Below are 17,124 nucleotides of genomic sequence, written 5' to 3'. Positions count from 1 at the left end.
ATTTTGTTTATCCATTTAACATCCATTCATCTGTTGATAGACATTTTTGTTGTTTTTACTTTTTGACTATTACGAATAATGCCACCATGGATATTGATATACAAGCTTTTGTGTAAACACATGGTTTCATATCTCTTGGGGGGAATTGCTAGGTCAGGTGGTAACTCTATGTTTAACATTTTGAAGATTTGCCAAACTGTTGTAAATGGTTGCAGCATTTTACATTTTCATCAGCTGTGTGTGAACATTCCATTTTCTACATCCTCACCAACCTTTGTTGTCTTTTTTGTTATAACTAACCATCTTCATTTAAGTTCCTATTTGTTGTCCTTCATTTTCCCTATATATGTGGTTTCTTTAATGGAATTTAAATTCTCAGTTTCTTTTAAGCTGGATTGAGAGATAATTCAACCCATTTATCCCCCTTCATTTTTTACATTGTTAGAAGCCTTGTTTTAACTTAACTATTTTCTTTATTCATATTATTCTATTATTGGCTTCTTAGGAGCTTGGCATACTTCTCATGTACTTGGAAATTCTATGCTTAAATCTTTTTTTTTTTTTTTTTTTTTGAGGTGGAGTCTCGCTCTGCTGCCCAGGCTGGAGTGCAGTGGCGGGATCTCAGCTCACTGCAAGCTCCGCCTCCCAGGTTTATGCCATTCTCCTGCCTCAGCCTCCCAAGTAGCTGGGACTACAGGCGCCCGCCACCTTGCCTGGCTAGTTTTTGTATTTTTAGTAGAGACAGGGTTTCACCGTGTTAGCCAGGATGGTCTCGATCTCCTGACCTCGTGATCCGTCAGTCTCGGCCCCCCAAAGTGCTGGGAGTACAGGCTTGAGCCACCGCGCCTGGCCTGCTTAAATCTTAAAATTCTCTCCTTATATGCTTTTAGTTTATTAGGTGACTTAATTTATTATAAATCTTTTGCTACTATTCAAATTCATTTAGTTTTTAAAAGTATCATGTATTTTCCATGGCTCAGTAGCTTTGTCATTTTTTCAGAAGTCATTTAAGGTTCTAAAAGTTCTTAACATATTCTTGTACCTTTAAAAACTTGGGCAGGTTATTATATTTTCAACCACAGCTCAGTTTCTCTCATTTTTGTGCAGATATTGAGTCTGTCTTTTCCATGGATTAAAAAAGGGAAAAGCCCACACCTTTTTTTCTTTGTTATAAAAGCAATATATTATCTGTGTAGAAAATTTGAGAAATATGGAAAAATAGGAGGAAATCTGTGATAATTGCCATTCTCTTCTTTAATCTCAGTGTTTATGCTAAATTATTTCATTTTTCATCAGAAAGATTTTGAACTTTTTCTTTTTTTTGTTTTTGAGACAGAGTTTCACTCTTTTTGCCCAGGCTGGAGTACAATGATGTGATCTCAGCAGAGCTCACAGCCTCTGCATCCTGGGTTCAAATGATTCTCCTGCCTCAGCCTCTTGAGTAGCTGGGATTACAGGTGCATACCACCATGCCCAGCTAATTTAGTATTTTTAGTAGAGATGGGGTTTCACTGTGTTGGCCAGGCTGGTCTTGAACCCCTGACTTCAGGTGATCAGCCTGCCTCGGCCTCCCAAAGTGCTGGGATTACAGGCGTGAGCCACAGCGCCTGGCCTGAACTTTTTAAAAAAAATTCATGTTGTTTTGCTTTGCATTTTCTGTTGATACTGGAGCCACTGTTGTTCAGAGGTCAGATCTCCTTTTGGGATATTTTATTTTTATTTTTTGAGACAGGGTCTCTCTCTGTTTTCAAGGCTGGCGTGCAGTGGCATGATGCCTCACTGCAGTCTTGACCTCCCAGGCTCAATTGATCCTCCTACCTCAGCCTCCTGAGTAGCTGAGACCACAGGCGTATACCATCACATCCAGCTAATTTTTTAAAGTTATCTTTTGTAGTTATGGAGTCTCCTTAGGTTGCCTAGGTTGGTCTTGAACTCCTGGGCTCACGTGATATTCCCGCCTCAGCCTCTCAAAGTATAGGCATGAGCCACTGTGCCTGGCTAGGGATTTTTAAGTTCAGTTTATTTTTGCCTTGTCAGCTTTCATTTAATATTGTTCTGCACGTGAAACTAAACTGCTGATATTGCTGTGTCAATTCTGTTGTTTATAGCCCAGTTGATGATTCTTTTTTTTTTTTGAGACGGAGTCTCGCTCTGTCGCCCAGGCTGGAGTGCAGTGGCCGGATCTCAGCTCACTGCAAGCTCCGCCTCCCGGGTTTACGCCATTCTCCTGCCTCAGCCTCCCAAGTAGCTGGGACTACAGGCGCCCGCCACCTCGCCCGGCTAGTTTTTTGTATTTTTTTAGTAGAGACGGGGGTTTCACCGTGTTAGCCAGGATGGTCTCGATCTCCTGACCTCGTGATCCGCCCGTCTCGGCCTCCCAAAGTGCTGGGATTACAGGCTTGAGCCACCGCGCCCGGCCCCAGTTGATAATTCTTTATTGTTCACAAGTCAGCTCAATCTTTTAGTGTCCTATATTTGTTTTCTATAGCTTTTTTCCTTCTCTTTATTTTATTGTTTTTTTTTTAAATTTAATTTTTATTTATTAGAATTTTTTGAGACAGGGTCTCACTCTGTCTCCCAGGTTGGAGTACAGTGGCACTTCTGCCTCCCGGGTTCAGGCAATTCTTGTGCTTCAGCCACCTGAGTAGCTGGAATTACGGGTGCCTGTCACCACACCTGGCTAATTTTCTTTTGTATTTTTAGTAGAGACAGGGTTTGACCATGTTTCCTAGGCTGGTGTCGAATCCCTGGCCTCAGGTGATCCGCCTGGCTTGGTTTCCCACAGTGCTGGGATTACAGGCTTGAGCCACTGTGCCCAGCCTCCTTCTCTCTCTAAAGTGGTTTGAGGTGTTTTCTAGGTGGTACACTTGTGTTTGCCATTGTTTACTTCAAGGTTATACCATAAGCACATCCAAATTCCCATTTATTTAGACCTAGTTTTTTTTAAAAAAATTAGTCAGTGTTTTACAACAAAATTTGTCAGGGTTTCTGGTTATGGTAGTGTCTTTTTAAATTTGTTTTTGGTGGTTTCAGCCAAAGAGTAACAGTCAGTCTTCTTCATAGTTTGCAGTGTTCTTTTGTAAGGATCTCTTATAACCATTGGAATCCTATAAGGGATTATTGTACTCTTTTTTTTTTTTTTAATTCTAGGAAACTGGGATTCTCAGATTTAGCACTTGGCCAAGATCATATAGTTACTTGTACTCTTTTTTTTTTTTTTTGAGACGGAGTCTCATTCTGTCACCAGGCTGGAGTGCAGTGGCGCAGTCTCATCTCACTGCAACCTTTGCCTCATGGGTTCAAGCGATTCTCCTGCCTCAGCCTCCTGAGTAGTTGGGATTACAAGCGCTTGCCACCACGCCCAGCTAATTTTTGTCTTTTTAGTAGAGACGGGGTTTCACCATATTGGTCGGGGTGGTCTTGACCTCTTGACCTCGTGATCCGCCCACCTTGGCCTCCCAAAGTACTGGGATTACAGGCGTGAGCCACCACGCCCGGCCAGTTACTTTTACTTAATCAAATAAGTGGAACCCCAAGTGTGGAACTCTTTCTAATGCACCAGAATTTTGTGAAGTCTTTAAAAAATTCTCTTTTTAAAATCATTAATACCAGGTTTTTCAGTGCCAGTATGCAAGTTGTTGTATAGATTTTTGTCTTTGTGGGTGATTTCGCTGGGTTCTGGCTACCTCCTATTGTACTTAGTGTTGGAGACACAAAGGGATAGTGGTTAGAAATAGAACCAGAGGACATGGTTCTTGTGTTTGGATTATTGATTTAAAAAATAGTTTAATGAAGGAAATGTATTGAATATACCTGCAAAATCTTATATATGTAAACAGGTATATGTTTCAAAATAATGAGAGTAAAACTGTGTGTATGGTTTTACAATGTGTGTGTGTTTTTTTTCACAATAGGTCTTAGTTGTCTTTTCATATCACTACATGTGTTTCTACCAATGTCTGTATAGTATTATGTCAATAATTTAATTCCCAAAAGATGGACACTTAGGTTGTTTTCCACTTTGGTTTTACAGAAAATGCTGACGTTAACAATCTTGGACATAGGTTTTTATATGTTTCTCTTTTATATCTGTTATAATTTCCTGGATATGTTGGGTAAAAGGATAAAGACAATTAAAATGGCAGTACATATGGACACATGAGAGGTCGTGCCACTGTGTACTTCCACAGTTTGTTTGAGTGCTCATTTTTCTATGCCTTCTCCAGAACTGGTGCTAATAAAAAACAACAGTAGCTTACACTTAATAGAGTACTTACGATGTGTATTATTATTTTCTCTGAGTGCTTTCTATACCTTTAATCCTCCATCAGAATTTTGAGGTAGGTACTGTTATTGTCCCCATTTTGTAGATGTAAAAATGGAGGCACAAGTGGTAAATTACTAAGCTCACACAACTGTGATAAGTGGTAGAGCCGGGATGCTGAACAAGGTGGTCTGATGCCAGGGTGTGCCTCTTAAAAAGCATATTATAATGCCTGTTTTTAATTTTTTTATTTCAATTTTTCCAAATTTTAAGTAGCATGATTTATATGATTTAAAAATTATTTTTATTTTTATTGAGATAATTTTCATAATGTAAAATTCAGCATGTTAAAGTATACAATTCAGTGGTTTTCGTCCATTTACTGTATTGTACAATGATCATCACTATCTACCATCTGATTATAGAATATTTCTATCACCCCAGAAAGTTTCTACCTCTTAACAGTCAGTCCTACTACTCCCCACCCCCATCCCCTGGTAACCACATAGAGACTTTCTCTGTGGATTTATTTATTTTGGATGTTTCATTTAAATGGAATAATACAATGTGTAGCCTTTTGCGCCTGATTTCTTTCTTTTAACATAATATTTTCTTTTCCTTTTTCTTTTTTTTTGGAGACAAGATCTCTGTTCCCAGGCTGGAGTGTGGTGGTACAATCACAGCTCACTGCAGCCTTGACCTCCAGCTCAAGTGATTCTCCTATCTAAGTCCCCCAGTAGCTGAGACTACAGGCATGCGCCACCACGCCCGGCGAATTTTTGCATGGGGCTTTCACCATATTGCCCAGACTGATCTCGAACTCCTAGGCTGAAGCAATCCTCCTGCCTTGGCCTCCCAAAGTGTTGGAATTACAGGCACGAGGCACTGCACCCTGCCTGCATAATTTTCAAGGTTCTTATATACTGTAGCATGTAATTGCTTTATCTAATTTTAAAAGTAATACAAATTTGTTGTAAAACTCAATTCAGAAAAATACAGAATAATGAAGAAGGTTTAAATTCTACCAAGAGATAACTGTGGTTCCTATTTTGGTGAGTGTACCTTCCAGATTTTTAAAATAGGCATTAAAAAAGTTTGCGTTACATACATTTTAAAAAGTCTGCCTTTAAATGTGTCATGTCAGGAAATATAGAGATTTTTCATCATTAATTTTAATAACTGCACCATAACAGATTCAGGTTATGGTTTGCCAAGCTAGTGTCAGAACCCCAGAGATGAGAAACATCCGTGAGGGAGAGAATGTCACAACCATGACATCTTTGGCTAGAACTGGCAAGGCCTGGAAAGACCCTGGGGGCCTTAAACACTCAGGCCTTTTCTTCCATCTGATCTTGCAGTAGTTGTTCTCCCTGTCACCTTCCCTGGAGAGTCCTGATACAGGCATTTAGAATTGAAGTAGGCAGCGGGGGAAGATTGCAGGAGTGGGGGTGGAGGATTGACAGGAGCAAAGTGTAGTTTAACAGGGTAGTTGGCAGTAGTATGCAAAATGGAATGAAAAATATCGGAGTCAGATGATTGTGTGGCATATGTGAAATTTCTTTCATTAAGTATAACTTAGAGAAGTTTTAGCCATCTCTGCAGTTGATGCTTTTTAATATTAATGTGAACTGCTTTTGGTTTTGTATCATATATTAGGTAAAGTTTATTTTTCCTCCTCATATCTTTATACTAGAAGATAACTAATATGATTAGTAAACAAGTTGAAGAGGATTTAATTTCTAATTCTTCTGATTTCCTTGGACTTGAAGTCAACATTTGCTAAATCTATTGCTTGATTTTATACCCTGAAATGTATTCTCAGTGATTTGTGTCATTAGAGGTGCCCCTCAGATTGGTTGGGAGTTGAAGTCTTATCTGGGAAAAGAAAAAAAGTGAATCTTTGTTGTATAACTACTTGTTCTAGGCATGATTGCCTTTGCATACATTATCTAATCATTACAATATCAAGGGAAAGTATTATTCGAAAAGGAGGACTACCACGTGAACTTGGCCCTTCCTGATCTCTAAACTTACACTTTGTGTGTGGTGTAGCAAACTGTCTCTGGGGTTGTCTTTGAAATCACATTGAGGTTTTCTTTTTTTTTTTTCCCGGTTAAATAATAACCAATATAGAAAACTGAAAAGGGGAGCAATCATTCATTGTTCAACTGCTGTAACAGGTTACTGTTACCCGTTTTGTTTATTCCTGGCTGGATTATCTTATATGTATGGGGTGTGTGTGTGTGTGTGTGTGTGTGTGTGTGTGTGTGTGTGTGTGTGTTTGAAATGAGTTTCACTATATTGTCCTGGCTGATCTTCAACTCCTGGTCTTTCTGCTTCAGCCTCCAAAGTAGCTGGGACTAAAGGCCTACATCACAGTTCCTGGCAGGTTTTTCATATAAAATCATAGTCTATGTGTATAGTTTTGTGGTCTGCATTTTCACTTTAACATTCATAAGCTTATTTCCATATTATATAATATACATCTTTAAATAGCTTTATAATATTCCATAGTTGTACCATACCATTTCCTGGTGTGCAGTATTTAAAATATTTTAATATTTTAAATGTTTCTGCTATTTTCAGTATAGAGATCATGAAACTGTTTTGTAGGCAGGTGGGTACAGGTTCAAGAACAAACTGGGCTTGTTCTGGGAGTGAAACCATCCAGCAGGGTCCTGTCAGATTGGATTGGTTTGCTTTTCTGAAAAAGGGCAGATTTTTCCAAATACTACTGACATCTAGACGGTCAGTATAAACTCATGAAAATTTTTTTTAAAGGACAAAGTGAAAAGTTTGAACATGTTCTGTGGGGAGTCAATAAAGAATCCACTAGAGATGAACTAAAGTTTTCTACACGTTAATAAGGCCTTAGGGCCGGGCGCGGTAGCTCAAGCCTGTAATCCCAGCACTCTGGGAGGCCGAGACAGGCGGATCACGAGGTTAGGAGATCGAGACCATCCTGGCTAACACGGTGAAACCCCGTCTCTACTAAAAAATACAAAAAACTAGCTGGGTGAGGTGGCGGGCGCCTGTAGTCCCAGCTACTTGGGAGGCTGAGGCAGGAGAATGGCGTAAACCCGGGTGGCGGAGCTTGTAGTGAGCCGAGATCCGGCCACTGCACTCCAGCCTGGGCGACAGAGCGAGACTCCATCTCAAAAAAAAAAAAAAAAAAAAAAAGGCCTTAGGGAACATTAATTTATAGGACTTTCCCCAGCAATGCTCTGAAGACTGGAAATAGCACTAGCAAAAACAGATGACATGGCTTTAGTATGGTTGGGAAAACCAGGTTTGAAGACTCGAAGTGGTGGGTGTGAATGTGAATACTGCCAGATAATGAACAAAATGAGATGACACATGGGATGGTTGAAGGCAGAACATTTACTATACAGTAGGGATCCTTTTGTCTTGGTCCCACAATAATTTGGTAGTTATTTGGTTAATTGAGAAAGTTATTTAAAGTAGGGAGTCACAAAAATGATTCATAAATGCATGTAACTTTTTTTTTTAACACATACGTATTTATTAAATATTTTGAAAGAGGGCACATACTTTTTCTTTGAGAATGGTTTCCTCTTTGCTCTGTATCCCAGGCTGGAGTACAGTGGCACAATCTCACTCACTGCTACCTCTGCCTCCCGGGTCCCAGTTCAAGCAATTCTCCTGCCTCAGCCTCCCGAGTAGCTGGGATTACAGGCACATGCCACCGTGCCCTTCTAATTTTTGTATTTTTAGTAGAGACGGGGTTTCATCATGTTGGCCAGGCTGGTCTTGAACTCCTGACCTCGTGATCTACCCGCCTCAGCCTCCCAAAGTGCTGGGATTACAGGCGTGAGCCACCGCGCCTGGCCTCCTCTTTCTTGAACAAACCACTTGTATAATGCATTGATTACAAATTCCAGTTTTAATCCCTTTAAAAAGGAAGCTAAAGACCTGTGGATGCAGAATTCTAAGTGCAACTGTAGGTTTTTTAAAAAAGTAGCTCACCTTATTCAAGTCTTTCAATTTAGTTTCATAGAAGTAATTTATTTTCACTCAAATGAAATGTTGAAATCACATAATTGTAGTAACAACTACATAGGCTGGGTAACTGACTCTTGAAGCACAAGAACAGCTACCCTGGTTGGAGCTAAAGTGCTCATGGATGTTCTAGAGAGGGCCTAGTAGCCTTGAGAAATCATTGTGCCATAGGCATTATTCTGTACGTTTTATAGAGAATGCCACACTTTGGTTAATCTGGAGAGTTGATTAAGTTGGAGTGTTATTGACACAGACTGGGCAATAGGAGAAGGAAAAAGGAGTGGGTAAATTAAAAGAGGTCAGAAAATTGAGGGGATAATGATGACTATTTGGTTACAAGAGGAGGCCAGAAGTGTCAACTGTTCTAGAAAGGTCTAGAAAAGGATTGGAGGACATCAGAAAAAAGCCATTGGATCTGAGGTTGCTTTGATCTTGAAGAAGAAGAGTTGCTATAGGAAGAAGGAGGAAGTGAGGCCTGCTGGAGCTTAAGGTACTATTAAAGGAGGGGGATTTAACATAAACTTGGAATCAATATATTTAAGTCCCTCTATTGAAATGGAGAATAGCTGTGGCAGTGTGTTGAGATCTTTTGAGAGTGCCGATTATTTGACTAGTTTTCCTTATAGTGATTGTGTCAGAGAATTAGATGTAAAGTCTTTGCTTTCCCTTTACTGTAGTTTTCAACTGGGGATAATTTTGCCCCTCCCCCTCGATCCCCCCCACCCCCCCATCCCAGGACGTGGTGAGACAATTTTGGTTGTCAGAGCTGGTGTGGTCCTACTGGCATCTAGTGGGCAGAGGCCAGGGCTGTTGCTAAACAACCTCCAGTGTACAGGATATTCCCTACAACAAAGAATTATCTGGTTCCAAATGTCACTGGTGCCTAGATTGAGAAACCCTGAATTCTATTGTAAGATCTAATGAAGTTTATTTCCTTTTGGCTCTCCATGAGTGTTAGCTAACTCATAAGATCCCCAGAACTACCTTCTTTTTAATGGAAGGGTGGTAGAAAAGTCATATCATTCTGGAAGGCTGCTGCATCTCATTTTGAGTCAGAGCCTGAACCTAGTTGTTGATGCCAGAAGTTGGGAATTTGGGCAGCTCAGGTTTATAGAAAGCAGAGTTTCTGCCACTAGTGGGTATTGTTTCTGAGCTTTGAAATGTTAATGAAATTCTCGAGACAAGTTGTACATTTTGAGAATTGTGGGACAGATTTGCAACAAGAGCAAAATATTTTGTTTTGAGCAACTCTTATGAGTGCTTCTTTGTGTAAAACATTTCTCTTTGGAGAATTGATTTTTGAGGGCCTTAGTAATGGCTCATCCATTTTACTGAATTTCCATTTTGGTTTCAGGAAGACAGGTGCGTAATCATCATAATCATTGACAGGTAGTAGAGTATCCTCTTGATGCCTGGTACTGTACAGAATACTTGAAAAGAAGGAACGTTCAGAAGATGATCCCAAAATAGATTCCTTCTGTATTGGGTTTAAGCTAAGGCAGTGACTCTGTTCTCAAATTTGTTAGGAATCAGCTGGGTGTGGTGGCTCAGGCCTGTAATCCTAGCACTTTGGGAGGGTGAGGTGGGCAGATGGCTTGAGCCCAAAAATTCAAGATTAGTCTGGGCAACATGGTGGACCCCGTCTCTACAAGAAATACAAAAATTAGCTGGGCATGGCGGTGTACGCCTGTGGCCCCCAGCTACTCAGAAGGCTGAGGCCCAGCTACTTGGGAGACTGAGGTGGGAGAATCGCTTGAGGCCAGGAGGCAGAGGTTGCAGTGAGCCATGTTCACACCACTGCACTCCATCCTGGGAAACAGAGTGAGACCTTGTCTTAAAAAAAAAAAAAGAAAATTGGGAGGAGTCAGAACACCAGCAAGTCGTGAGTCTCTTGATAAATTAATCTTATCGTGTAGTCTCTGATGTAGCACAAAAGTTTTTAAGACCATTGTTTAGAATTATTTATCTTATTAAATTTACACACAGTCATTCTATTGGGAATTACGTTTAACTGCATGTATCAGTGGTATGACCAGTGGTGGCTTATATGATAAGGGCTTTTTAAAAAATGTATTCATTTATATACATTATTTTCTGTAATGGTAAGTCTGGAAAGAGGAGATCCACAGGAGGTATGGTGATTTCATGATTCTTCCATCTTACTGTCTTGCTCCTGGTCTTTCTGCTGTGTCATCTTTTGGCTGCTGCAACTTTAGGCAACATGTTTGCTTTCCAGTCAAGGGAAAAAAAAGAGGAAGAATGAAGGAGAAAGGGACAGTACCTACATATGAACACAGAGTGAGGGAGGCCGAGAAATATATGTTATTTAGTTGAGTACCTTGTTTCCCTGAACAAAATTGGAGTTCTCTTACTAAGTAAGAAGGAGAGAATAGATCCAAGGTAGGCATTAGCAGTGACTGCCACAACTACAAAACAATTTAAAATGTCCATTCATGAGCTTGTGACATTCATGACCTGACCTATGTTCTCATGAAACGTTGTTGGAATATTTGTATTAGTATTCCTTACCTATTTGTTGAACATACTTTTACTGCTAGCCAGCAAAATATCTGAAATCATCTGATGTTAGTTGATAGCCAGCAACAAATCTGAAATAATCTCAGATATTGAAGGTTTAAGAAACATAAAGGAAAAAACCCCTTAAAAATGAGAACAGTTTTTTTGTTGATTTTTTTTCCTTTGCAAATGAGAAAATTTCATATTTGATTTTAATGAAGGTACACTAGTCCAGGACACCAGTGTTCCTTTGAGGAACATGGTTTTGGAACCACTGATATTAATATTGTTTGTGTGTACTATGAAATTTACTTTCTTTCTACTTTCACTTACATTGTTTTCCTACATAAAAACATTCTCTTTTCTTTTCTGTCTTTTAGTATTACTCATATGTTTTGGGCAATTAGAACATTCTTTATTTAAAATATCTTTTCCAAATTCTTTATAATGATCCTATATTAGCTTTATTATGATAAAAAAGCCTTATTAATTTTTCAAGGTCAATGCAAGTCTTGTTTTTTCTGACATTGCACCCTATGCTTCAAATCCAGTTTTGTCCCCTACCTCTTGAACTCCTTAATTATAGACTGTATTGAATTCATCACTAATTCTTGCATATATTAGCAAGATCCTTCCCTGTTACATTTTTTTCCTGTGTGTCCAAAATTCTTAGCATAGTATTAAGTACCTAGTAGATGCTTAGTAATTGCTTTCTGATGATAAACTAATCACATTTACACATTAACACACATGAAACTAGCATGGATTTGATAGCAAGATAGGCATAAAATAAAATATGACTAATAACCAGAGTAATCAGAATTTCATGACTTTTACCCTTACCTATTAATAATACAGGACCTCTAGCTCCCTCATAAATGCCTCCCTCCAAGATTTATTCCAGGAGTCACCAAATTGTGTTTGATGTGTGCTCACTAATGCATTCTGGCCTCTGCTACATGACACCTGTCTTTTTCTTCCTGTGCTGTTTGCTGCCTCTGCAGTTGCACGTTGGTACCTCCTGTCAGATATCAGAGGTCTACCTCTTTGCCTGACACTACCATCTGCTTGGTCTTGTGCGGTCCTGCTAGATGCATTGCTGATATTCGGGGGCTGTTGATGTGTCCCAGCTTCTTTCTCACCATGTATTATGTCTTGTCGAGTCAGCATCAAAGCAGAGCTTGTCACTTCATTTTTAGTGAAAATCATTCTTTAGTTTCTTTGTTGTAGCTCCTCTGTCTCTGTTATGAGTTCTTGGGGCTGGCTGGAGGAGCAAACCAAAGTCTTGAGAAGGGACTATGCTTGGGGTCACTTCTCTTGTTCAAGGCTGTGTTTATGGGACCAAGCTCTTTTTTTTTGAGACAGAGTCTTGCTCTTTCACTCAGGCTGGAGTGCAGTGGCACACTCTCTCCTCAGTGCAGCCTCTGCCTTCTGGGTTCAAGCGATCCTCCCACCCCAGCCTCCCAAGTAGCTGGGACTACAGGCGTGTACCGCCATGCCCAGCTAAGTTTTTTATTTTTAGTAGAGATGGGGTTTCACCATGTTAACCAAGCTGGTCTCGAACTCCTGACTTCAGGTGATCCACCTGGCTCAGCCTCCCAAAGGCGTGAGCCACCGCACCCAGCCCATGGGACCAAGCTTTTCTGCCTCACATTAGCAGGGATGATTATTCCCCTAAAGTATTCTGTAGTCCCTCATACAAACATTCCTTGGGGTTACCACACATGACTCTTGGTGGCAGGGATGGTTTAGGTTCTAGCTTGCAATCCACTGTACCTGTAAAATACAACAGATAAAACATTACAATTCAAGAGTCTCAAAGTAGCAAGTCATAACTCAGAGCATTATCTTGCCTCACAGACAAAATAAAAACTTGACTTATTCTTGTTTTTTTATGTCTGATTGTAATAGAACCCAGTGTGAACTTTAAGCCTACAAAGAAAGGAGAAAAGACAAATGCACTGTATTTCATTAGTCAAATTGTGCAGTTCTTGTTTCTCTAGCCCCTAAAGTTGGTTAAGTTCTTAGTTGAGCAGATATTGTACATTTTTACCCTCTTTTCCAGGGCAGTTCTTTATTAATATTTTGTTATCTTCCTTTGGTCTGAAGATGTGTATTTGATAGTAATTGGAACCAGACCTTGTTCAAGTTCCTAGCAGAAGTGTGGGTAGATAGGGTGAAAAATCCTATACCTAGGATTGAGCCTCAAGAGCTAAAGCAAATAGTCAAGGAGGAAAGGGAAGAGAGCAAAAATGGGGAGGTAAGAAGAACCAAGGACATAAAGCTTCCTACAGCCAGGGTGATGAAGAATGAAAAGATGGCCTTCTCTACCTGGAATAGTTTGTGGAACAGTAAGAGTAACAAAATGTTTGTGTTAGCTTTCTTTTGCTTTAAGTTTCCACTCATGTCTTTTTTTTTTTTTTTCTTTGTAAATGCTTGAACTTTAATCCAATTCTGTACACCTGAGATCATTTAAGGAAAATAATCTTTTGTAACCCACCTGAGATCATTTAAGGAAGATAATTTTTTTGTAACCCACCTAGACGTGATCCTACCCTTGTAAAGTACTTAGTTGACAGTGACTACTCAAGTAAGTACTGTTGACTATCAACTCCTTAGGGATTCAGGTACTTGATTGCCAGCTCCTCTGAGGGTCAGCTGGGAGTAGGAGACCCAAGACATCACTGCAGAGCAGTGAGAACAAATGGGGTAGAGAGAGGTAATGAAATGTCACTAGGACAGTTGTCACCGGACATAGAATTCCCTTGACTTAGTTTACTGAGTCCTGCTTTGAAATCTAGAAATAGAAAACAACCAGGAATGGGGATAACTGGAGAAGTGCTCCCTTAGATCTCTGCCAGGACCTCATCATGATCTAGAGATACAGGAGTCCTTGCTCTTTTCCCAGAGTCTCAGCTTTTGAGCAGGAGAATCAGGAGTTAATCTAGGACTCTCTCTGCTCCCAGACTCATGTGTTCACCACTACCCTGGGATTTTTTTTTTTTTTTTTAAAACAGTCATTTGTTTATTGTTTGCCTAAGTGCATTTGTTTTTGTAAGCTCTCATTTCTCATACAAAGGATATGAAAATTGCATCGTAGTGATTTTCATTCACTTTCACTGATTGGCAGCTTCAAGCACAACCTTGAAGCTTAATTTGATGCTTAATGTCGGAGCAGGAGCAAAATGACCACAGAATTCTGGTATTGTTGATTGGCTCTGCTTGCTTTGGTAGAGTCAACTTAAATCAGTCCATTAAAAGTTTTAAGTCTAGTAAGATTTTGAATCTCTTTAATTCTGTATACATAAATGCTCCATATTTATTGTCTGAAATTCAAGTTCACTGTTCTTTTGTAGTTAAAACAGTTTGTCTAGAGTGAATAATGATCGCCCAAAATTATTCTGAATACCAAAAGAATTAAGATAATTTTTTATCTCATTTAATTAATATTACTGTTAATTTTCGTTAGCCTTAAAAGTAACTTACTAGAAAGATAACCTAAAATGTTAAATAAGAAATAGTAAGATTGTTATCTTAAGGTCTTAGAAGGCCAAATAGAAAAATTCTACAGATTTACCTTTGGAAATTATGTTAAGTCCTGAAATTTTGAGTTCTATTTTGAGTTACTTTTAGGCTCATTATTATGCAGGATTCTGTTTGGGGAATACTGAGCATTTTGTGTCTTACAGAATTTCTTTTTGTTTATTTATGTCTTATTACACTTCTGAATGGGGGTGCTCAATACATTTTAAGGACTTGTTCATACACACACACATATGTGTAATAGAAATCCAAATATATATGTCAAACAGTTTTTTTCTTTTGCAGAATTAAATGTGAGGGAGTCTGATGTAAGAGTTTGTGATGAGTCATCATGTAAATATGGAGGAGTCTGTAAAGAAGATGGAGATGGTTTGAAATGTGCATGCCAATTTCAGGTGAGGAAACCCAACTTATTTTGAAAAGTTTTATATTCCTCATATTTTATAATTCTAAATTCTTCAAATTAAAAAATCTAAAACATCTTGAACCCCATGAAGAAATTGGGTTCACAGCCCCTCAGTTCTTTTTTGTCAGATGATGCCCTGTTATTTGTGTCTTCCATGCTTCTTGCATGGAATTGAGAGAACAGATTGACAGTAATAGATGTGACAATTTTTTGAAAAAATATCAAATTTCTATTTAAATGTAAGGTATAATTGTCACTGAAAGGAAAGAAGGTACAGGTTGAACTAGAGTCTCTTATTTTAAATGTTGGCATCTTTTTCCTTTTCTTCTCCTTCTAGTCTATCTCTTTCCCTTCCATTCTTATTTGTTGCTGTATCATCTCTTCAGGCCACAGAACTTGACTCACTTGGAGACTTGGGGTAAGTCAAGGTTAGAGCTGGAATAGCAAGTGGAACCTCAAACTAAGAGTGTAAATATTTTTGCTTTTCAGATGCTCTTTTAGTTGTGATTCTGTTGTCTAAAAAAGTAAAACAAAGGAAATATGTTTAGTTCTTTCTTTTTATTTTCTTTGGTTAAATGGTAATCAGACTTCAGAATGTTTCTTACAAGATGTTCTCTGATGGTTGGTTTAATATGAGACGAAAAAGGAACTAGAATTTTTTTTCTACTCACAATTTTCTCCTAAACATGCCCACCATTTGGATTTTCAGGGGAAGAAAGGGTACAGAAATCCAGAATGAAAGCATAGGAGAGTTAGTATCTCTGGTAACCCTGTGACCTCAGGCAAATTTCTGTATGATCTCAGGTAATTTTCTCGGCATCAGTATTCTATCGGAAAAATGAAGGCACGTTTCCTACCCTTACTTATGATTCTGTAATGAGAATCAAAATTGGAAAGAAAGCTTGCATATGAAACATCTTTGAAAACTGTAAACCATCAAGTGGTTTATTTTAATTAAAAGAAGTGGAGAATTTAGGTAAAGGAGGAAGGGTAGGTAGGTATACTGTTGTCCAGCCAGTTTCTTCATAGTCCAAAGGGGCTTTACATTCAATTACATGGAATGATAGGAGGGTTTCTCTTGGGCATTTTCACATCAGCCACCTTCTGCTAAGCTTTCTTAGGTAGCTTTTGGCTGGCTTCAGATCCCTGCTGCCTGTTGGCTGGGGACATCATTTCTTTGCCAAGAGCACCTTTCTATAGAGCTCTGCATAACATGGAAGGTGACTTTAGCCAGAACGAAATGAGAAGTTGGTGATAATTCAAACTGTTTTCCCCGTGAAACTAATGTGTCATTTTTCTCTGACTGCTTTTAAGATTTTCTCTTTACTGTGTTTGACTATTAAGTACTATGCTGTAGTTTTCCTTGAACTTATCATGCTTGGGGTTGGCAGAGCTTCTGAAATCTATTTGTTACCCAGTTTGAGAATTATTTTGTCATAATTTCTTAAAATTTTTTTTCTGCTTATTATTTCTTGTAATCTGGGACTTCCATGATGTATGTTAGACCTTTTGATAATATCTCAAGGTTCCTGATACTCTGTTCATTTTTTTCCCAATTGTTTTTCCTATTCTTTACATTAGATAATTTTTATTGATCTGTCTTCAGGTTCACTAATCCTTTCTTCTGTCATCTCCATTCTTCCTATCCAGTGAGTTTTTAATTGTAGATTTTTTATGTTTAGAATTTAGAGTTTCTATTTACCTGCTGGGATTTCCTCTTTTCATTCACTGTAAGCATATTTTCCTTGAGCGTACATGTTATTGCCGCTTTAAAATATGTCTGCTCATGTCCACATCTAGGACATCCTCAGGTATTGCCTCTGTTGATTGTTTTCTCATGTGAGAATGGACCATATTTTCCTGTTTCTTCACGTTAGAGTAACTTTGAATTTATCCTATACATTGTGAATCATATGTTTTAGAGTGTGTGAGTTTTGTTATGTTCTTTGAAGATTATTGTTATTTTTGAAACAGTTGGCTGAACTCAGACTGCAAATTCTGCCTTACTTGTGGTGGGCAGCAACACAAGTATCAATTCAGTTCTTTTAGCCTCACAGGGGCTACTTGGAGTCTGTCCCATGTGTGGTTTAGGGGTCAGCCAGAAGCGTGCTCTGTGTTTATATGTGGAACCTGGGACTCCCCTCGAAATCTCTCCTTTCCGAGATTTCCCTCTCACTTTTTAGTGGCCGTGGTTGTCCTCAACTCTGTTCTCTGGTTTGTTAAAAGAAAGATGGTGGGTTTTGTTGTTGGAGATTTAGCCACCCTGTGTGGGGAAGACTGGGGCTGTTCCCCTCTTCAGCTGCTGTATTTCCTTAGGTTAAATTCCTTGAGGTGGAATTGTTGGCCAATAGATGCTCATGTGCAGATTAACATT

At 39.0% G+C, this 17,124-nt stretch overlaps 1 protein-coding gene across 1 annotated transcript in view; it reads left to right on the top strand.

Annotated features, from left to right (window-relative positions):
* The window catches only part of TMEFF1 (transmembrane protein with EGF-like and two follistatin-like domains 1), a gene marked incomplete at its 5' end in the record, with an annotated part of 100,327 nt that overhangs the window by 16,216 nt on the left and 66,987 nt on the right, over positions 1-17,124 (top strand). Inside the window, one exon of the mRNA XM_011951030.1 lies at positions 14,630-14,739. Within this exon, the coding sequence (XP_011806420.1) occupies positions 14,630-14,739 (110 nt within the window). The remainder of the gene's footprint in view (positions 1-14,629; positions 14,740-17,124) is intronic.

This window comes from Colobus angolensis, unplaced genomic scaffold (genome assembly GCF_000951035.1).
Source record: "Colobus angolensis palliatus isolate OR3802 unplaced genomic scaffold, Cang.pa_1.0 Scaffold313, whole genome shotgun sequence".
Taxonomy (NCBI): domain Eukaryota; kingdom Metazoa; phylum Chordata; class Mammalia; order Primates; family Cercopithecidae; genus Colobus; species Colobus angolensis.
Note: the sequence above shows the minus strand (reverse complement) of the source record. Positions and strands in the feature narration are given on the sequence as shown.